The following is a 24,177-nucleotide window of genomic DNA, read 5'->3' as shown; positions in this document are numbered from 1 at the left end:
TGTAAAATATGTGTTACGTCACTATCTTTCTAAACTGACATCCATAACAAGTAAAGCTAGAAGGCTGCCACCGTGTTTCGCTGCCAGAACCTGGAAAGGGGCTGAGATGAAATGACGAAATTCTCCACTTTGGCACCAGAATAAACCAGTTACCACACATTTAGCCATGCCACCTGCTGTTGGGATTGGAACATTATCGATGCAGCATTGTACGATGGACAGGACACCACAGGGGTGACCGGGTTACACTGTGCTTGAGCCTGGCACTGTGCCGCTTCTGGAATCTATATGATCAACACAAAAGGGCCATGTTCAGCAGCCTCAAGTACCACATCCAAGATGTATGTCATGCCCATTGTCAACCTGATGATGGTCATTCAGTTTTAACTGTACTACCAGATGCCCCTTCAGCTAGCCACTGGTCTATAGGCCATGTCTATTCCTGATGCTGCCAGGAGCTGAACTGGTGCCTTCCAGCTGGAGGCCTACTGCAGTCTGATATCACCTGACACCAGGGTGCCTTCCTGTGTCCACAGCTTACCACTCACGCTTAGGTGCCAGCTGCACCCAACTTTTGCCCAGTTACCGCCCACCCTGTGTACATGCAGTCCGCTACCACAGACTTGTGTGTGCATGCTACTGAGCTGCATTCTACACTGAGGATCCTTGGTTTGCAGCTTTGTTTGGGTGCTTCCTGCACCAGGTCCACCGCTAGTTGCTGGCTGGTCACTGTGTTTATGCCTAACGGCGTGGTCGACTTACACTGGAGTTTACTGCCACTGTGTGGTTGCGTTTGCAGGTCTACACTTGCTGAGGTGTTGAAATTGCTGCTTATGTGGCCACCTGTCCAGTTGGACTCTTCATGTTGGTGGTCGCCTACTGCTGCTGCATGCTGAACCAAGCACGCACCACTGCCCAGGGCCACCACATGCCACTGGGGTACATACTACATCAAGATGATGCCTACAGCTTCTGTAAAATAAACCTGTTGTTATTTTCACTGCCTGTATGATTCCATGGTGCCAATGGCCTTGCTGTGGTGGTAATACCAGTTCCCGCCTAAATCACTGAAGTTATGTGCTGTCAGTCTTGGCTAGCACTTGAATGGGTGACGACTGTCTTTGTCTACCAAGCGCTGTTGGCAAGTGGGGTGCACTCAGCTGTTGTGAGAACAACTGAGGACCTACTCAGAAGTAGCAGCTCTGGTCACGAAAACTGATAACAGCCAGGACAGCAGCATGCTGACCACATGCCCCTCCATACGTGCATCCAATGACACCAATCAGCTGAGGATGATACGGCTTTCTGTCGGTACCATTGGGCCTTCTGAGGCTTGTTCAGATGGAGTTTAGTTTTAGCATGATTCCACGGTGGCTGAGGAGCTGACGCTCTGTGCTCATTGTCCTGTCTACAAGCCTGCAACATCATTGTGACCTGCAATGGGGTCAACAACTGTCACTACATATTAGTGTGAAATAAAAGTATATCTTCTACCATGTGTGAGCCTCAATCTCATTCCTTAACTGTCTTAACTACTGTACTATTCTAGGTCACTTTGGTGGTAATACGATGCATACTAGCAATTTTTACACTGGCAGATTGCTCTTCTCTAACATCAGAAATTTTTTGGCCTGAGTGGCCCATAAGATTAATATATTCCTCTTCTGTTACAACATATGGTTTATGATAAGATTAGAACATCAATAGAATCCAGAATCATTCATGAAAATACTCAGAGGTTGTAGAAGACATGTCTTTCATAACCAGTATGGGTTAATCGAGTTAATGTGTATGAGAGAAAAGTGTTAGAACTCATTGTAATATTCACTAGCACTCTCAAAATTCTCACCTACACTGAAAAGGAGTTAACTGTGGTTTTAAATTACACATTTTGAGTAAAAAAAAAAAAAAAAAAAACACCCCACACACAAAGATTCCTCAAAGTTTGAAGCCACATTGCAAAATATACTACAATCAAATATATAAATTATGTAGTTTTCTAGAGCTCTTATTTTTCGTATAACTAAACCCTTCTAATGAGTAGCACTGGCTTATTTCTTGTCTTCCATTTGAAAAAAAAGTTCAATTATAGACTTACCTCTGTAGTCCACCATTAATCTTCCATCAGAACCATAAAATCTATTGTTACATTTACTTTCAGTTGACACGACAATCTAACAGTGTAGATAACCAAAACCACTGCTCACCCTTCTCACCAGAAAACAGTTATGCAATTATCAGGTTTCACATTCAATTCGCTAATTTAATTTGCAGTATAAAAATTTACAGAAAACACAATTAACTATATCTCACTCTGAACAAGAAACAGTCTTCATCATTTTGTTCTAGATGTAACCCACAGAAAATCCACCAGTTCTGTTTGTCACAAAAGACACAATACTGTATACGATGTCTATTAAACTTTAATGACATGGTGTGAACTCTAAGCACAGCCAATACAACCATCTCAATATGAATAATAAAATGAGTCTGTTGGCAAAGGCTCACACCTGACTCTGACCTCATCAGAATTAACATGCCTCATAAGGCCAAAACAGTTCCAAAACTGGTTCCCCTCACAGTCGTCATGATTTTCAGTCTTTAAATTGAAAGGAAAATAGTCAAAATCGTCAGTTGGCATTGCAAAACTTGGGTGTATAAAATCAGATTGTTCCCACATATCATTCTTTCCAGGATCTGACTGTACTACCGTACTTGCATACTGGTTGGAGTAATCAGTGTCCACAGACGGCTGTGCAGCATTTATAGCTCTCTTTGCTCTTGTTCTCTCTGCATTGCGTCTCCTAACTCTTTCTCTCTCTTCATCAGACAATCGCGATCGTCTAAGCTTTTGATATTCTGCATTTTTTGCACGCCACACAGCTTTTTCTTCATCAGATAATGAAGCCCTCTTTTCCCTGGCCCGTAAACAAGCCCGCTGCCTCATTTTTGCCCTGGAAGTTGGTGACATGTTCTCACGACGTATTTTAGCATACTGAGCATGTCTCTGGCGGTCAATGGTTGCCTGCTCTGCAGTTCGTGTTGCACGATAACGCCTCATCCGTTCTCTGTTTCTCTCTCTTTGTTCGTCACTAGTTTCCTTGGGTCTTTGTGACATCTTCAGGCTGCTTGTACACCTTTCATGACCACAGAGATATTGGCCGCTTTCAGTTGTCTACGGCACGGTATGTCGGATGTATGCAACTGCACCTGCAAGATGATACATATCACAAATCAATTCAGATAAACCCCAATTATAATTACTCTAATGATACTCTGCTCAAGATTATAGTTACTCATTTCTCCAAAAAGTATCAACCAATGAGTACTTTCTGGTAAATTCAATGCATAAACATGATTTTCAAAAAAGCTTTTCACATATTTTGGTACACAATACATTAAGGCTACTTTAAATTTCATGTAGGCACAGATCTGAGTCTAAGGAAAGTAGAAACGTCTATGGATGTTCAGTATTTCACAACCAATGCAGTGTCAATCACTTCATATCACACTGACAATGCATTAATCTTTGATAACTCCCCTAAAACATGCAATGAATAAACAAATTCTAGAAAATCAGGTATGCTCAAATACATACAATAACAAAATCTTCTAACAGAGAAAGATAATTTGATGAAAGTGAGTGGGATGTACTACACATAAAACAATAGAAAAAGCACAAGATTTAATGTATACAAACATCTATCACAAAATAAAGTGAGCTGTACTACTTGATGGTGACGAAGTGCTAACCTGTTCAACTCACTCTCCATGTAAAAAGATCATATTGAATGGTCTTCATAAAATACATTTATGACTCCAGACTCAATCCACATGTACTATGAAACCAACCAAAAAATCATCCCATAAACATTCAAGAAGTTGGCTGTCATCATATGTATATGCATTTAAAGTTAATTCTTAAGTTGGTAGTATCAGGATGTGTGCATGCTGTGTGCACACAAAGGAGGAGCTGGTCACAGTTTGCATACAGTTGAAGACGCTTTTGGCCGTGGTCAGCTATCTTCAGGCTAATGCCTCGGGGTGTAGCAGTGGTGGAGAATCTGGTGCATCCTTGCGGGATATGTGACCTGAGGGATCCATCATCCTCATCACAAGGTAAGTGGTGTTGCCTGAGGCAGAGAGTCAATGTGGAGGCTGGCTGTGTGGACTTGCTCTTTCATCCTTCAACAGGAACTGAGCAGGCACACGGCAGGGGCAGAGGGGGTGGGGGTGTTTACTGGTTATCAGGAGCTTCAATGCTGGGCGTGTGATTATGTCCTTTAGGGAAATAGCATCCAGGGCTGGAAAGAAATCCAATGTGAACTCAGTATGGCTGCTGGGGGTACCTACAGCTATCAGGTGCGGAGGGTGCAGTCATGTGCAAGTTGTGGCTCACATCAGCATCAATGATATCTGTCATTTTGGTTCTGAGGCCATTCTCAGTTCGTATGGACATCTGGCAGAAGTGGTGAAGACTGCTGGCCTTGCTCGTGGTGTGCAAGCAGAGCTCACAATCTGAAGCATTGCTGCCAGAGTTGATCAGGGTCCTTTGCTTTGGCTCAACCAAAGGTCCTATTGTGACTGTCTTGGCTACATATTTTTGGACCTGAGTTATGGAGCAAAGAAATGTACAATTCCCCTAGACAGGTCAGGGGCGCACTACACAAAGGAAGCAGTTATTTGGGTAGCAGAGTATTTGTGGAGTGCATATGAGTTTTTTTTTAGGCTAGGCACTAGTTTTGAGGCCCTCTGATGAATACTCGCCACTCAATACACAGAGAGCAAAATGAGATGGTGTACTAAGTAACGACACTTTGACTGTCAAAATTTTAACAGTGAATTATTGAAGTATTTGTAACAAAATTCCTGATTTTAGTGCCCCACAGGCAAGTTGTCATGCTCTAATTATTCTTGGAACTGAGAGGTGAATGAAACGTGAAGTAGAAGGCACCCGAATATTTAGCGAGGCAGGCAACATATATCGAAAGCACAAGTTAGATGCCGTAGGAGGGGAAGTGTTCACTGCAGTCAAAATAAGTAGTGTGTCTATAGCGTGATAAACTGAGTCTAACTATGATGTTATCTGGGCGTGCATAATACGTGTAGGTGAACTCAAGCTAATTATCGTGGATTTTTATTGGCCACCTGAGTCTATTGTGACAGTTTCAGAATCATTCAAAGGGCTTCTATGATCGGTAGCGTGGAAAAACCCAGAGCATGTAATATTAGTTGGAGGTGATTTTAACCTGCTGAGTATAGACTGGGACATCTATAGATTCATTGCAGCTAGCATGGACACAGTCTTGTGAAGTAGTTCTGAAAATGTTTTCAGAAAACTGTCTTGACCTGCTAGTTCCATAGTCCACGCACAATGGAAATACTTCAGATCTTGTACCTACAAACAGACCTGACCTTATCGACAGTGTCACTACAGAGACAGTGATTAGTAATCATGATGACACCACAGAAATGATGGTTGTTGTTGTTGTTGTTGTTGTTGTTGTCATCGTCGTCGACTTCTTCAGTCCAAAGACTGGTTTGATGCAGCTCTCCACGCTACTCTATCCTGTGCAAGCCTCCGAGTAACTACGGCAACCTACGTCCCTCTGAACCTGCTTACTGTATTCATCTCTTGGTCTCTCTCTATGATTTTTACCCTCCACACTTCCCTCCAATACTAAATTGGGGATCCCTTGATGCCTCAGAATGTGTCCTACCAATCCCTTGTTTTAGTCCTGTTGTACCACAAATTTCTCTTCTCACCAATTCTATTCAGTACTTCTTCATTCATTACATGATATACCCAACTAATCTTCAGCATTGTTCTGCAGCACCACATTTCAAAAGCTTGTATTCTCTTCTTGTCTAAACTGTGTTATCATCCCTGTTTCACTTCCATACATGGCTACACTCCATAGAAATACTTTCAGAAAGGACATCCTGATACTTAAATCTATACTCAATGTTAACATATTTCTCTTCTTCAGAAACACTTTTTTTAGCATTTATATCCTCCCTGCTTCGACCATTATTAGTTATTTTTCTTCCCAAATAACAAAACTCATTTACTACTTTAAATCTCTCATTTCCTAATCCAATTCCCTCAGCATCACCTGATTTAATTTGACTGAATTCCATTATCCTTGTTTTGCTTTTGTTGGTGTTCATCTTGTATCCTCCTTTCAAGACACTGTACATTTTGTTCAACTGCTGTTCTAAGTCCTTTGCTGTATCTGACAGAATTACAATGTCATCGGCAAACCTCAATTTTTTTTATTTTTTCTCCCTGGACTTTAAGTCCTACTCCAAATTTTTCTTCTGTTTCCTTTACTGCTTGCTCAATATACAGATTGAATAACATCGGGGATATGCTACAACCCTGTCTCACTCCTTTCGCGCCCCTCGACTCTATAACTGCCATCTGGTTTCTATACAAATCGTAAATAGCCTTTTGCTCCCTGTATTTCTCCCCTGCCACCTTTAGGATTTGAAAGAGAGTATTCCAGTCAGCTTTCTCTAAGTTTACAAATGCTATAAATGTAGGTTTGCTTTCTCTTAACCTACCTTCTAAGATAAGTTGTATGGTCAGTATTGCCTCATGTGTTCCCACATTTCTCCGGAATCCAAACTCATTGTCCCTGAGGTTAGCTTCTAGCAGTTTTTCGATTCTTCTGTACAGAATTTGTGTTAGGATTTTGCATCCATGACTAATTTAACTGATAGTTCAGTAGTTTTCACACCTGTCAGCACCTGCTTTATTTGGAATTGGGATTATTATATTCTTCTTGAAGTCTGAGGGTATTTTGCCTGTCTCATACATCTTACTCACCAGATGGAAGAGTTTTGTCATGGCTGGCTCTCGCAAGGCAACAGTAGTTCAAACAGAATGTTGTCTACTCCCGGGGGCCTTGTTTCGACTTAAGTCTCTCAGTTTGTCAAATTCTTCATGCAGTATCATACCTCCCTTTCCATTTTCCTATGCATCCTCTTCAATTTCCATAATATTGCCTTCAACTGCATCTTCATTGCATAGATCCTCTATATAGTCCTTCCACCTTTCTGTTTTACCTTCTTTGCTCAGGACTGGTTTTCCATCTTAGAAACGGTGGTTACTAAAGTTAATAAATCCATCAAGAATGTTAGGAGAGTATTTCTGCTGCGTAACATCCCACTTAGAAAGTGAGTGGTTACCACTTGGATGTAGAGGAATTATGGGCAAAATTTAAACTGGAATGAGATTTTCGCTCTGCAGCCGAGTGTGTTCTGATATGAAACTTCCTGGCAGATTAAAACTGAGTGCCAGACCGAGACTCTAACTCGGGATCTTTGCCCTTCGCAGGCAAGTGCTCTACCAACTGAGCTACCCAGGGTAGCTGGAACAATCTGTAGGATCCCTGTCTAAATACCACAAGGAAACGGAAGAGACAATTGGAGGAAGTAATATTTACATTAAAGTTAACACTAGGCATGTGTACATGTCCTATAAATTGACTCACTCCAAACCATTTTGATAAAAGAATCATTCAAATGATCTATGGAACATGTCGCAAGGGCAATCCCATCGTTTTGGTGTCACAATATTTCCACCAGCTCCAACCAAATTTCTGTATAATACAGAAAAGGACAGAAGATGATGGTTGCACATGAAAATAAAAATGCTACACATCCTTTCAAATAAAATGAAAACATGAAGAATAACCAGTACCTGTCTGGATGGTGCCCCAAAAATGCATACGATGTAGTTTTGCAATTAATTACATGACAGAATGGTATTTCAATTTATTTACATTAAAAACTGCATGCACATTTACCTGCATACACTGCAAGAAATGCATACGCAATTTCATACCAGAGGATTAAAATTCAGCAGTGCAACTCTACAGGATATGGAGAAAAACACTTTTTCCTAAAACATCCCTCACACCTTCCAGGTGATTCAACATTTTTCTTATCTTGTAAGGGAAATTGACGACACAATTCAAATAATTACTGGCTGCTTTGTGATAATGTGGCAACCATTCTGACGTTTGTCAAGAAGCCCATGGTGAATCAAACTCTTGTAGCTTATTGCGCTATTCATTGAGGGCCCATTTATCATTTCTTATCTTAACCCAGTGCTCCCCTCCCCCCTCCTCCAAATTTCTCTCCACTCATTAAACTTCTTTAGACATCTAAATAAATTACATTTTGACCTTTCACTTGCATAACAGTGTTTTACTGTCATGGACTATTTACCTTTGATCACTTTAACAACATAAATATGGACTTATCACCATGGACATACTTTTTGTACAACAAGGCTTTAACCTAAGTAATGCTAACGTATTTCAAAGAAAAACTCTTTCCAGCCAACTGAGTAACAGTAATCACCACACAGAACAGCAATAGTGGCAATCAATATTTTATATTCCACAACCAATGAGAGTGATATGCTCAGACTGCATAACATGCAAAACCCATGCTCTGGAGATGAAAGTGTACCATACACAGTTTGCATTTTTCACATATGATCCATATATATAAAGATTATATACCATACATACAACTAACTGTGGCTATCAGTGCAATGCTAAAAAGTTATCTATATAACATTTTCAACAAGAAAAACAAAAGATTATACCAAAAAATTTTTTAGTTAGTTACAGTGACTTTTCATAGTACATCCTCTCCAATTAAAAGATTAGGGTTTAATATCCTGTCTAAACATGCTATTAGAAATGGTGAACAAGCTTGAATTGGCCTACTTTTCAGGGAAACCTACATCAGGATGACAAGGACAACAAGTACAAGTCCTGACTCCAAACAACTGTACCACCTAACTGGTGTAAAAAAACAAACAACTTTGAATGTTTCTCTCTGTTATATTATATGGTCATGTCAATGAATTATGCTGATGTCTCAAAGAAAAAAAAAACACACTCTAAACTCTTGAGATACATTTGTAGCATGAAAGAGTGCAGAGATGCAACAAATGATGACCCCATAATATCACAGCAGTTTCAGAAGGTACTTTGACACACAATTGGACAACACTACTGGTCATTAAAACTGTAACACCATGAAGATGGAATGCAAATGATTAACATTTCAGTGTGTTACACTACCACATTATGTCAGACATACACTATACTCTATGAATGTTAAGATTTATATGAATATTTCCTCACATATTGAAAATGACTGATTCCCGTCCAGGATCGATTCATAGCAAAGAGGTTGTAACATTAGGTAAGGATAAACAAGGGGAAAGTATCTCTGTGGTTAGGGGGCACAAAGGCACCAAAGGAAAAGATGGTTGGCTCCATGAGAGAACACGCGAAGCAATCACAGAGACAGTCAAATACAAGTTACTGAACAGTTACATGGTGTCAGGATGAAAATAACATGGTGTAAGAAAAATGATGAAATTGCTTCACATGAATGATATAATTGTGTCTGCAGTATAAGAAGAAGACAAAGTGGGCTCCACAGTACATAGCAAGTGGTTGCACTGGTATAAACAGTTGAAATATGGTCCTAGATGGGTGCAATGTAAAAGCCATATATGGAAAGAGGCTGCACAGACTGTGTAAATGTTGACATCCAACTTGGCACATAATCTTACAACCTACAGGCAAAATACCAATTAGTATCATAAATGCACGGATGAGTATGTGGTTTGAATGTAGAAATACAGTTGTATTATTTCAAGTGCACGTGTAGGATGTGATTGACCAAGTTCATATTGCCTCAAACTGGTTTCCTTCCCCAATTCATAAACTTTGGGATTTAGTGTCATTGTATGGGAAAAATATTTAAGAATAATTGTCAAACGTCTGAAGAAATTCTATTGTTCACTACATATGAGAAGTTTTTAAGCAAGCTCAAACAACACAGATGATTAAGTTTTTACTACTTTAACTTATGAGTCAAAAGTATAATTTCATTTTTTGGATAGTCTCATAATTTGAGAAAATATTATGAATAAGTCAGTTAATGATTCTGAAATTACAGTTTCTTAAGTACTTCTGTGACTTAACTTAATGTGCCATTCCTGTGTGAATTTACCAGCACTGTCACCGAGTGATTAACAAACGATTAGTGAATCACAGTAGCACACATTACTGTGAGGAAGTAGTTTCAATAATGAATTTCATTACTGCTCAAAAAATATATATATATATATATATATATATATATATATATATATATATATATATATATATATATATATATATATATATATATATATATATATATATATTTGTACTATTTCCACTTAATGCCACGCAAAGGAGAGCTGTTAAAAATTGTAGTGAAAGCTGCACTTAATGAACATATGGTTAATGTAAGTGCATGTCCAAACTGGTCTGGCAACCACTTATAAAACCGCTGTAACTTACATGAATGAAGCTTTATTGCCCCTTTTAAACACTACTCTTGCACTTTTCTATACCCTGACATGTACTCAGCTTCTAAATTACTATTATAAATAACATAGCAACAGTAGTGGGAACTGTGTTGAGCAATTATGAAATTGGGTAACTATCTATACTTAGGTAATACTTTCACAGTCAACATTTCTTTAATCTTAATGATATTAGCAAGTTTATTTTTCAGTAAATTCAACACATCTGATTTTACTGATGTATTACCTTGTGACCAGATGTTTTCTACAGCAAAATATTTCTGAATTCACGCAAGTATTACAAACGCAACCACATAAAGTGGTTAGGAGTAATATCAAATACATATAAGGAAATATTACACAGGATTTTTCTCATTAACAAACCACATTTGAGTGTAGCTCGTGTACAAGAAGACTTTATTATGCCTCGTGTATTTAGGGGAAATGTCTAACAGTATGTGTTGGCATTTGATATTGGCAGGACTGTGGCCCACCTCCATCATTCCGCAATACTGCAGCTTGCACTGTTCAGGAGTAGATGGGTGTAAGAGGGCCATATCCAACATCGTGCATGATCTCAATGGCCTCGTGTGGCTAGCAACTGAGAGGACAGACATATTGTTCAATTTGTCACACAGGACCATACAGTCCCATCAGGTACCATGAGTCTGGTATTAACACGGACAGTGTGATGACATCTGAAACACCATGAACTGTCATCATGACGTGTTGCAGCTTCCCTTGCTGCATTCGCAGAGAGGTATGCTGACAGTGGTGCATCCAATGAAACTACTATGAACAGGAGTCACACCAAATCCTTGACGTTTCTGTGATGAGATGTACAAAGACTGTGCCATGCTGACCTCCTGCGATACAGAGGACATTTTGACTGTTGCCATGGCTAGCACGTTCTCCAGATCTCTCATTACTCATAAAGACCAATCACGGGTTACCTAAAGACTGATATGCCACCATGCATGAGCCACTATGGCTGATGACCTGTGGACTGTAGTTGAAGCAGCATCATGGAGTGACATACCTGTACCTGTCAACTAATATCATTCTGACTCAATGCCCAGCCGGGTTGGAGCCACTGTTGCTGTCAGACATAGCAACTTTGTGTGTTAAATTTCTCATCCCCTATATCTTCAATTCATGTACAAATTCAATACTGTATTCTTTCTGCTATACTGTATATGTATAGTTTTTTTTATTTGCTATCCTTCCTGGAGTTGAAATTTTAATGGCCAACAGTGTACAAAAGGAACAACATTCCTTTGACTGCGAGGCTGCATGATTCTGATAGTAGTAAAAAAGCAGATAGGTGCCCTCATTGGAAGTGAAGATAGCACTAGATAAATTGAAAAAGAGTGCAGCAGCTGTATTTGGTGTACACATAACTGCACACTTTGAGGGACTGATAGGAAATGGTTGTACAGGCTGCTCAAGAGAATGTTGAAAGTTGTTCCAATATCCAGCATTCTGAACAGGAAGAGGAGGAGGAGGAGGAGGAGGAGGAGGAGGAGGAGGAATAGGAGGAGGGAGGAGATTAGTGTTTAACATCCCATTGACAATGATGTTATCAGAGACAGAGCATTTCGAAATGGATAGCCTTTTGCCTACTACTTAAAAAAAGTGGGAAAAGAAATCCACATACACACCACGAAAAATGGCTATGTTTTGGCTTCAAAGGTCAACTACTGACATAATTTTTATTAGAATGTTTTATGAGAGATAAAGCTGTCATCAACCTGCAGAGTGGTTTGAATACTGCAGTGCTTTCCCAGGAATGGTCCTGTTGCAGGTGAACACTGGACTTATGGATTTGCAGATTTGTACTTACTCATGGCTGAGGGGGGAATATGCTCCTAAAAGTTGTTTTGTACATCAAGGATTATGTGCCACATTTACAAGGTGGTTTAAAAAAAGGTGCCATATTCCTACATATGGTAGTATTGGTTGAAACAAGAAGAAAAGTTCCTATAATACGATATCTAGGAACAAATACCTGTAGAAATATGGGCTGTTTTACTTTTGACGAGTAGTGTGTAGTGTTCAGCATGAGGTAGGATTCACAAGAAATGGCAAGTGAATTACCACAATATGCATGAGAGGGCAAATGCAAGTCATTGAGCAATCATCGAGGTGACATATTAGAATTGTTTCAGTGTCAATGTATGGGCCAGAATTGCCGGTGTCAGACTCATGGGGCCATACACTTTACCAAAAAAAATTAACAGGTGCTATGTATCACCAATTTCTGCATGATGACTTACCAACACTACTGAAGACCATTACCTTTACAGAGAAACAATGACTGTGGTTTATGTACCACAGCGAATCATCCAATTTTCTACGGATCATGTGACGCTACCCCAACGCAATGTTTCATGGGTGTCAGTTTGGTCCAGGATGTAAAGTAGCATGGCCTCCCCAACCATTGTGCCTGAATCCACTGGATTTTGGGCTGTGGGAACATTTAAAGGAATTGGTGAATTCCTAATGCATCAACAATGTGCAGACATTACAGGAATGTGTAACCAATGCATGATCCAAATGTAGCCAGGTGTATTTGATAGAGTCGTTGATTCACTGTGAAGAAGGGCTGAAGTATGTGTGGTAACTGCAATATCTGTAGTGCGTACTTCTACGTAATTATTGTGTACCAATCAAGAGGTACACAACAAATACTGCGACAGGCCGCCACCACCACCCAGGCCCTATCACTCACTTGGCATCTCTCAGTTCCGTAAAACAGTCTCCAGATGGCACTCACAAACACGGACCTCTTCCTGCTTCCACACCACTAATTCCAGCGCATTGTTATGTCTGCTGATACTGTGGATGACCAATAGGGAGTACTGTGAACTGCGGACTACATTGCTTCTGCCTTGTGCTGGTGAGCATGGAAATCCTTTCGCTGACAGGTGACAAAACATGATGTGCTGTGAATACACAGAGTTCTGTATCCGCAATTAGACAGTACTATTCAGTGCCCATGGTCAGCTCAGTGCAGTACCTTCCAACACAGTCATTGCTATCTACGGAGAATTATGACCAGTAGCAGAGTGTCTGCTAACATTACCATCAGTCATACTGACAATATATAGTTTGCCAAGAGACAGCAAAGTTATTTTACTTTTCTTCAATGAAAGAATCACACAGCCAACCAGTTGCAAATAACTATTTGGTGCATTGACCTAGGTTTTGACATCTCTAAGTATGTCTTCAACAGAATGAAATTTTACGAAATCGTCTGATGATATTCCTAGCAAGAATACATGCTAAAGGCCGTAACAAGTTTAATTTTAATTTTTCAATTGAGCATATCTGATCTAAACTTTGACCATGGCATTCTCGCAATAATTTTACGGTTTCTTAAAATTTCATTCTGATGAAGACATCCTCAGAAATGTCAAAACCTACGAGTAAATCAATGTACCAAACAGTTATTTGCAAGCAGTTGGTTGTATGATTCCTATGTTGAAACTTATTACACAGTTTATGAGAGACAGCCATGTTTAAAATTGTAAAGTTATTTTAGATACCACTATATTAGGTATAGGACCTTAAGTGCCACACATCAAACTATAACATAGCACCATTTTATAACCTACTCTTAATAAATGTTATTCGTTATTTCTTATTGTGTTATTATTATTGCTGTTGTTGTTAGTTAGTTGGTTGCTTGTTCCATTGATCAATTGTACGGTACGGTAGCCATTATTATGTGGAACGTGTCACATGCACAAGAAATGCACAGATGAAACAAAATTTTTTAATATATATATATTACAATACAGAGTTAAAGATTAATATTTCTATTATTTACCCCATTCCCTTAAATGGCACAAAATGCATATAATATATTTATAGATTTATTTATTCCTATTCAAGAATTCATCTATGGTACAGAAGGAGTTGTCAAGGAGACACGATTTCAATTTATTTTTGAAGCTATTACTGTTGTTGTTGTTGTAGTTGTAGTTATTTCTTATTGTGCTGCCCTATCGCACAAGTGTTTGTTTGCAAGTGTGCAATATCAGCCAACATTAAGTAACCATAGCAGGGAAACTGTTTTCTGCTACTGTGGATGTTTGAGCTGAATTAATAGTAACATTCAGTTACAACATGAGAGGACAGATTGGTCAATATCTCAAAAGGTATTGGTTTTCAGAAATCACTGTAGGAACTTTTTTCTTCTAGTTTTGACCAATACTATACTGTTGTAGGGATACGTAACACATTTTTAAACACACTGTTTTGGGTTATTTGAGGTATATGACAGTGATTAAGGACATCATAGCTGAGTTTGTAGACTCAAGAGTCGCATACAGATGCACACCAGAGGGAGATCACTTTTGTTTGAGAGGGGGAGGAAAGAAGAGGTCTAAAAGAATGAGTTATCTCACCTCCCTTGATTGTCATAACAGTAATGGATGACGTTCCAAAAGCATTCAACAGAAAGGTTTCAATACCTAATGTTTTATTCTTAACCAGTGATACTACAGAATGCGGTGAGGCAGACGTGAAAGTATAGACTAAACTAGATCTATGGTATGAAGAATTTGTAACAGTGGGTCTCAAAATCAGCAAAACTGTGACATTAGTGTTGAGCAGATTTTCCCCAACAGTCCATCTAAGACTTGGAGATGATGAGATAGGTGGACAACTTTCAGTACTAACAGTGCATAATGATGTCCCTTTGGATAATACCAAGTCCTAACATACAGTACATCAGGTACTTAGGAATGAAATACTTTGACAGGTTTCCAAGATTAGCCTGCACAAAACAGATTTTTATAACTATATAGATGAATGGATTGGTTGCAACAACTATTACTACACACACCAAAGCTGTTCAAATATACAAACTACTATGGACAGATAAATTACTATGTATACCCCAAGGACCTACATCCAACTTGCTACAGCAGAGAAATGATAATAATGACTATGGTCATATACATGAATGGAATGCTGTTCCTTTATAAAAGTCTCTGTTCTTGACTGTTTGCTGTGGACATAAATGATTACTTATCAGGAGTATGATTTTTGATTTTCAACAGTTGATTCAAATGTGACTGCATTTGTCTTGAAGATGATTCATGTGAAGGAGATTCCAGCACTTCAAAAAGAAATGAGAAGACTGAGGAAGAGCATAATTTGGTGCAGGATGATAGTAGTTAAAGGTGTATGGAATGTCCAGTTCCTCAGAAGAAAGGGCATGTAAAGTTTTACATGAAGGATTAACTACCAGAAAGCTTTGCACAAGATGAATAGCACATCAGTGGACTTTTGACCAAAAGCAAATTTAAAAATTAATTTCTCAGTAAATATCTGGGGCATTTTCAAAAGAATCCAACTGATACAGTGCACTCTGTGAAAACTGGTGGCCCTGCACCAAAGAAGTCTAAGTGTGTTTTGACAGACAGTTATTGTCAGTGTTTTATACGATGCAATTAAGACAGTCTTCTTACTGAATGCCTTGTCTGCAGTGAAGTAATAACTGGAAACTACTACACAAGTCTTCTGAACTGCCTGGACAGAAAAACATTTGGAAAGAGATCTGAATTATTACAACAAATAAAAATATTTTTTCAGGACAATGCGTCGTCCTACAAAGGTGGTTTCACAACGGCAAAACTCTGTTTATATTTTTTAGTAAGTTAACAAATAACTCAAATAACTTCCATTTTGCTACTTCTCACATAGTACACAACATAAATTTAAAACTGTGGGATAGGTACGCATTGCTGGAATTATCTCCTCCTGCCTCTCCTCAAATTTGTACAATTTGGCACCTTGTAACTTTTTGCATATCATCAAATGTAATAGAAATTTGTAATTGGAAAATGTTTTGAGTTCAAGAAAGAGGGTATGAGAGCTGTACACTAATATTGCACAGACCTCTTAGGATTGTAGCTCAGTGACTAAATCTACTCACAAGAAAAACTTTGGAAGATATGCAGCAATCTGAAATAGGACTAAAATGAAAAATTAGTTTAACTTAAAAGAGAGTGCAAGTCAGAAAGGACACATGTCGGTGGATATCAAAATTAGAAAGAGACACTACTAGGGTTATAACAGGACAGTGCAGAGAATACAAAATTGTAACATACATATTTAGGAAATTAAATGGTAATCTATGGAAAAAATGACATTCTTCAGACAAAATGAAGTAAATTTAGAGAACCAGTATTTGAGGTAGACAGTGTGATGATTTGCTGCCTCTATAACATTTCTCTCTCAGGTAAATTGACAGGGGGAGAAACACAATACAAATTATCTATAGAGGAATGGAACCACCAATAGACTTAACCTGGGGGAAGATTAGTTAAGTTCCGGAATAATCTCCTGGCTTTTCTTGAAGATAGACAAACCCACATTTGAATACTGCTAAATCTTGAAAAAGCTTTTGACAATGTTGACTTGAATATACTTTCTGGAACTGTGAACCTACCAGGGTAACAAATATTCTAAAAAAAGACACACCACAAAGGAGTTATTCATGTGGCATGGAAATCAGTAGATGAGGTGTACATGTATAGACAAACAAACAATGAAAATTTCCAAAAAATGGATGATTTATTCAAGAGAAAGAGCTTCAAAAATTGAGACAGTCAATAATGCATTGGTCCATCTCTAGATCTAATGTAGGCAATATTTGGCTTGGCATTGTTTGATAAGAGTTGTTGGGTGTCCTCCTAAGGGATACTGCACCAAATTCTGTCCAACTGGCACATTAGACCAACAAAATCATGAAATGGTTGGAGGACCCTGCTCATAATGCTTCATACATTCTCAATTGGTACAAGATTTGGCTGTGTGCAGGTGGGGATTATCTTGCTGAAATTTAAACTGATGGCTTGCCTTAAAAGGCAACAAAACAGAGCATAGAATGCTGTTGATGTACCACTGTGCTGTAGTGTGCTGTGGATAACAACCAAAGGGGTCCTGCTATGAAAAGAAATGGCACCCCAGGCCATCAATCCTGGCTGTCAGAGCTGTATGGCAGCCAACAGTCAGGTTGCTATCCCACTGCTGTCCTGGGCATCTCCAGACACATCTGCAGCCTGGAATCTCATTCACTGGATTAGAATTGTCTTCAGTGATGAGTCTCACTTTGAACTGAGCCCCAATGACCAGCTATGTTGTACGAAAATGTCAAAATTCTAGTATTGTCTTCATCATTTTGGGACTTCACAGTGAAAGAAACTGCTGAAATTCATTTGGCAAGGAAATTAATTAATAGAGACAGCAGTATCAGCTTGGATAAGTCATGGAAGTAGGTGCTTCTTCTAATCAACTTGCAAAGATGTTGGCACAGTGCTGCTAATAGTGATACATCAACTTCCCAGTGTGGATCGACTGGTAGTTACAGACCTAATTCATGCAAACGTGTACTTCATTGCCACCAATTAGTGTCTCTGACACTTGTGTATCTGTTGCCGCATGTGTAACAGCATGGTCTATAAGTTTAAAAGGATGGAGCATGTGCTGTTGTGTCAGTCATTTGGCTCACTCTGAAGATGGCTCAGTGGTATACACCCAAAATGTTAGAATAAGTGGAAATTATGCAGCTACACACCCAAAAAATTGAGGGAGCAGTCATTGCACTGCAAAAACATAAAGATGCACATGAAAAGACTTGCGTAACATAGACTAGCATGAAGGGCTGTATCAAATATGTCTTTGGACTGAAGATTACAATCATCATCATCATCATCATCATCATCAAACACAACAGCAGCAGCAGCACCAATAATGAGAACAGCATAAGAGAGATTAGAGTGCATATAAAGAGATATCAACATCAATTTTTCTCTGGTTCAATATGTGAATGGAATAGCACAAAGCCATCAATATTGGTAAGATATACCCTAAGCTACACATTGTAAATTGACTTGTGGAGTGTACATGTAGATAAATTACATTTACACCACATTATAATGTTACTTCCAAAGTTCAATCTGCCTTGTACGAAAGTACATGAATTATGAGTGTTCTGTTGTAAGTGAGCCAGACTATTTACAGAAGACTAATAATTTTATTTTTGATTTCATTTGCATTTTATTCTCATGGCACATCTTAGGAGACTTGATTATGATGTCTGTATCATCAAAGAGAGTTAATTATACTTTATGCATATACAATAAGAGGTTACTCACATATAATAAGAATAGTAGTCTACACAGTATTGAACCCTTTGGAACACCTGTAATGATTTGTATCCAGACATAAGACTATTATTCATACATACTAACGGAATTATTTTAAGATGACTGTGTGCTACTGACATCATAAAACATAATGTTCTGATTCTTACAGGTGCACAAAATATAGAAAAATTTCAGTTCTGTGCTACTATGTCATTAAAATTTATTTATTAGGTTTGTGACTGTACACAACATTTTCACTGGCTAAGTAGTCCAGTAATGCATACTGTGACTTATTCGTCACATTCTTAGACAGATGCTAAAATATTTTTTAAAGAAAAATATGCTGACAGTGAAATTGGCCAATAACTGTTAGTTACCATTTAAATCTTTTTTTTTTTACTGGGGGGGGGGGGGGGGGGGGAGTCTGACAATAGCATACAATAATCTTTGAACATAATGCATTACCTATAAATGAGCCTCATAAAATTCAAGTGGCGCAGCTCACACTATTCTTGTCTTGAGATTTTTAATGGCTTATGAAGAGTGTTAAACAGAATTATCAATTAACAATTTTAATAAATTTTATCCTGTTACACAAGGTTCCAAACGACGTTACACGACTTGTGATGTGAACAGGTAAAGGAGTTTATTTATGATAAAAATATGCATGGCAATCAACAACACTGTACATACATAATTCTAGATAATCTTTGTTACACTTCACCAGCAATATTATTTCCTTTCAGCAGCCCAATGTCTTCAGCATTATCAGCAGAAAGAAGACTCTGAATTTACTGGTGATGAACAAGTGGGATGAAGGGCAAAAGGTCTTCCAAGTAGTCCTCTTCTTTTGTAACAACCCATGTCCCTGAGTGCAGCCTTCCCTGTGGTATATTAGCCAGAGAAACTGAGTGACCTTTTTTAAATACCAGCTCGAACTCAACTTGTAAAATTGCATGTCCGTTGAAAGTGTTTCCTTGGAAATATTTGAAAGAATTCACTCTTCTGTACTGAATCCACCACATCTTCAGTCACGGTACTGGATTTTTCAGTGTCAGTGTTCCTTTTCGTGACTGACTCCAACAAGTTTACCATAAACAAGAAGTCACTGTTTGTCATTACAGAGACATGAAAGGGATATTTTTCCTTGACTTGGCAATAATATTATACCAATGATTGTGTCAAAATACATGTTGTGTCTTTCTGTAATCTCCTTTTCAGCCAAAATCATCCTCACTGGGTAGATAGGAATGCCCACTTTGCATAAACTTTTGGTCTATGATTTCAGTGTTATCCTTTTCACTTAAAACGAGTTTATTAATGTCACAGCTACTTCCCACGTCATTCTGTTAGGGCACACTGTCCCAGCAGTACATGAATCCTAATACTAATGAGAACTTGTGACAACAAAAAGTATATAATTTACTGAAAGAGATACAGCCAGAAGAGGAGCTGTGAGGGTGGGTCGTGAGTCGGGCTTGGATAGTTCAGTCGATAGAGCTCTTTTTGTGAAAGGCAAAAGTCCCAAGTTTGAATCCTAGTATAGAATTTTCTAAATTCTACATCTACATATATACTCCGCTTGTCACCAACCGGCGTGTGGCGGAGGGCAGTAGTCACGCCAAAATCATATTATCCCCCCCCCCCCCATTCCACTCGCGGATTGCGTGAGGGAAAAACAACTGTCTGAACACCTCAGTACGAGCTCTAATTTGCCTTATCTTTGAATGGTGATCATTGCGCAATATGAAAGTTGGTGGTAATAATATATGCTCTACATCCTTGGCGAAGATCAGATTTTGGAATTTAGTGAACAGCCCCTTCTGTTTAGCACATCATCTATCTGCAAGTGTGTCCCACTTCCAACTTTCTATGAGATTCGTAGCACTCTCGCGATGGGTAAATGTACCAGTCACGAATCTTGCTGCTCTTCTTTGGACCTTCTCAATTTCTTGAATCAGACCCAAATGGTAAGGGACCCACAGATACGAACAATACTCTAAGACTGGACAAACTGACATATTGTAAGCAATTTCCTTTGTTGAAGGACTGCGTCGCTTCATGATTCTAGCAATAAACCACAATCTAGAGTTCGCCTTACCCGTTACTTGTGTAATATGATCGTTCCATTTGATATCATTTTGAATAGTCACACCCAGATACTTGACGGATGTTACCGTTTCCAAAGACTGGACATTTATTTTGTACGCAGACATTAATGGGGATTTTCACTTTGTTATACACAGTAGGTTACACTTACTAATACTGAGAGATAACTGCCAGTCATTACATCATGCATTTATTTTCTGTAAATCCTCATTGACTTGTTCACAACTTTTGTGTGATACTACTTTCCTGTACACTACAGCATCATCAGTAAATAGTCTAATGCCACTGTCAATACCATCAACCAGATCATTTACGTAAATCGTAAAAAGCAGCGGACCTATTACGCTGCCCTGGGGCACACCTGATGTTACGCTAATTTCTGTTGAAGTCTCCCAATTCAGGACAACACACTACTCTCTGTCTGTTAGAAAACTTTCCATCCAACCGCACATACCTTCAGGTAGCCCATAAGTGCACACTTTTTGGAACAAGCAACAGTGTGGAACTGAGTCAAATACCTTTCAAAAGTCGAGGAATATGGCACCAACCATGGAGCAGGTATTTCGAGCCTGTTGTATCACGCACAAAGAGGGCCAGCTGTGTCTCGCATGACTGCTGTTTCCTAAAACCCATGCTGTTTTCTGCAGATGAGCTTCTAGAGTCTAGAAGGGTCATTATGTCTGAACACAAAATATGTTCCATGATTTTACAACAAATCGATGTCAGTGAAACTGGCTGGTAATTATGTGCATTCGATTTTCTACCCGTTTTATAGATTGCTATGACCTGGGCCTTCTTCCAGTCCCATGGAACTTTTCACTGTTCCAGTGATCTCTGATAGATGATGGATAAGAATGGGGCTATATTTGTAGCACAGTCAACATAAAATCTTATGGGGATACCGTCTGGGCCAGATGCCTTCCTGGCATCTAAGGATCTTAACTGTGTTACAATCCCAGATACACTAAACATTAAGTCAGCCACCCTTCATTTGTTCGATAACTGAAATGGGGAAGGGTGCTGCAGTCCTCTACCATAAGTTTTTGAAAGCTAGGTTTAGGATTTCAGCCTTCTGTTTATCATCATCCGTTACATTACCCATACTGTCAGCAAGAGAAGGTATTGGATTATTTGTAGTATTCATAGATTTTATGAGACCAAAAAAATTTTTTTTGTTATTTTTAGAATCTGCAGATAAAATATTGCTTTCAAAGTCGTTAAAAGACTCTCTCATTGATCTTTAGACAGCTGCTTTCATTTTGCATAATTTCTGTTCGTCAGTGGGGCAGTGACTACATTTAAAATGACTGTGCAAAATTATCTGCTTTCTCAGAAACTTCCTAATATGTTTGTTGAACCAAGGTGGATCCTTTCCCTCCCTTATATTTTTGCTAGACTCATATTTCTCTAGCACGTGGTGGGCAATACCTTTAAATTCAGACCAAAGATTCTCAATATCTTTGTGTCCTGCAGTGAATGCTTGGAGCTGACTATGATGATATTCGCAGTGAATGCTTGGAGTCGACTATGATGATATTCATTAATGACACTTTTATTTGCTTTCCCAAACAAGAAAACTCTATGCTGTCTCTTTGGTCCCCCCCCCCCCCCCCCCCCCCCCCCCCCCCACCCCCCCCCCCCCCCCCCCCCCCAACTCCCACTGACACAGAAGCCACAATGATATCATGGTCACTAATACCCTTCTTCTAGATTAACTTCTCAAAAAGATCAGGTCTGTTGTCACCAAGATATCTAATATGCTCCCATTTCAAGTTGGTTTTCTAACCAATTGCTCAAGGTTGTTTGTTGAGAACACTCCTAGAATAACTTCACACGAGTCTTTACTTCTGCACCTGTGATAAACGTGTAATTTTCCCAGTCAATGGATACCAGATTAAAGTCTCCACCTATAACTAATGGATAATTTGGATATTTATTTCCTATGTACTCAAGACCTTCCCTGAAACATTCTGTGACATTTGTTGCGGTCTATAAAAACGTCCTAAATTAAAAGGGAAGACATAGTAGGTCCTACCAGAAACTGACTTTTCAAATACATTTTCAATGACTTGCAAGCTTTTTCAGTTGTGCATAAATGCAATTCATGGTCCTGCTGAAACTTTACCTTTTCCTGGTCATCTGTTGAATGTTTGGGTTTATCAGCAAAAGTATCAAGCTGTACAAAAATATCCTTGTGAGGAGCATGGAAAAGCAAGCTGAATTTTTTGTTCAAAGTTCTATGATAAATGTGTCTTACAACTGGCTCTATTCCAAAACTTTCAACACGTTCTTTGTACAAATTATATAGCAGTCGAATGTTCAAATATTCTGATAAATATGTTCTGTTTGGGTTGTGGGATCTAGTATAACCTGTTTAATAACACAGGAATGATACTATGTAAGCATGTACTATCAATTTTTTTTTTCTCTGGAGTTTTATTATCAGAAAATTTCTTGCTTCATTTATCTATCTGGAGGCTCTCCATGTTTTACCATTTTTATGGTTCTGACCATTCTACCAGAGATTTTGAGTGTTTGCCAGACGTATTTTTTACCAAGTATTTTACTTCTTCCGTCTATGGTCCCGTGAAAAATGTTCTCTCTGTTTTTTATTTTTACTGATATTTGTTAATGTGATGTTTTCTGTTTCATTAGGCCACATAACAATCCATTCTGAGCAGAGAGAGAGAGGCCCTATTTTTTGAAAGATTCAGACATATTTATTCATCCTTGCTCTGAAATGTTAGAAAAATATTTTTTTCTGCAGTTTCAATTATGGTTGCTGAATGATTTTTATGCAGCCATTTTTCCCTTTCTTGTTGTGTAAGACTGTCCATAATTACTTTCTCTGTTTTTCTGATGTCATTTGTTTTCCTCTTTTGACAGTGTTTACGTACACCTGCAATGGTACTGTTTTTATCCAGTTCAATTAGATCATCTTATCATCTTCCATCCAGCTACCATGACTCTCATATATAGAGGTGGGAGAGCGGCGAAGGGGGGGGGGATGTCACAACTATTACTAACCCTAACAAAATTATGGAAAAGTGTGCATCAGTATCTTTTTTTTTAAAAAAAGGCTTCTTAGTTAATGGCTTTGGGCCCTATGCCTACTTTAGGCTACAAAATATTAACCAAATGTCTGGTGTAACTCAACTTTTAGGTTATGAATTTTTAACATCCATTTTATCGTAAAGCAGAATTTATCTACTCCCATTATCCATAAACTAATGTTTTTTACATAGATAAAAGCTTTCAAGCACAAGACAGTATTTATTTTTTATGTTAAATACTCAGAAAAGGCGAAAATTAATACTTAACACACACGTCAAGACTTGTGAGTTAACCTACTGGATGTTGTCGTGCCTGAGCAATGGCGCTGTGCACTTACTGCTAACACATGGTTTCATTTTTCCATGTTTTCTGTTTGCTTAAGCTGGTATTATGGTGTGAAGTATCTTTTTCTGATATTTCCAAGTCAGTTATGGCATCTTTTCTGTTAAATAGTATGTATGA

General features: G+C 38.6%; 1 protein-coding gene across 1 annotated transcript in view; it reads right to left on the bottom strand.

Moving 5' to 3' along the window:
• Nucleotides 1-2,237: 2,237 nt before the first annotated feature.
• The window catches only part of LOC124721951, a 37,749-nt gene continuing 15,809 nt past the window's right edge, over nt 2,238-24,177 (bottom strand). The window contains exon 2 of the mRNA XM_047247115.1: nt 2,238-3,210. Within this exon, the coding sequence (XP_047103071.1) occupies nt 2,468-3,118 (651 nt within the window). The 5' untranslated portion in view covers nt 3,119-3,210 and the 3' untranslated portion in view covers nt 2,238-2,467. The remainder of the gene's footprint in view (nt 3,211-24,177) is intronic.

The sequence above is a fragment of the Schistocerca piceifrons genome, chromosome X (assembly GCF_021461385.2).
Source record: "Schistocerca piceifrons isolate TAMUIC-IGC-003096 chromosome X, iqSchPice1.1, whole genome shotgun sequence".
Classification (NCBI taxonomy): Eukaryota; Metazoa; Arthropoda; class Insecta; order Orthoptera; family Acrididae; genus Schistocerca; species Schistocerca piceifrons.
Note: the sequence above shows the minus strand (reverse complement) of the source record. Positions and strands in the feature narration are given on the sequence as shown.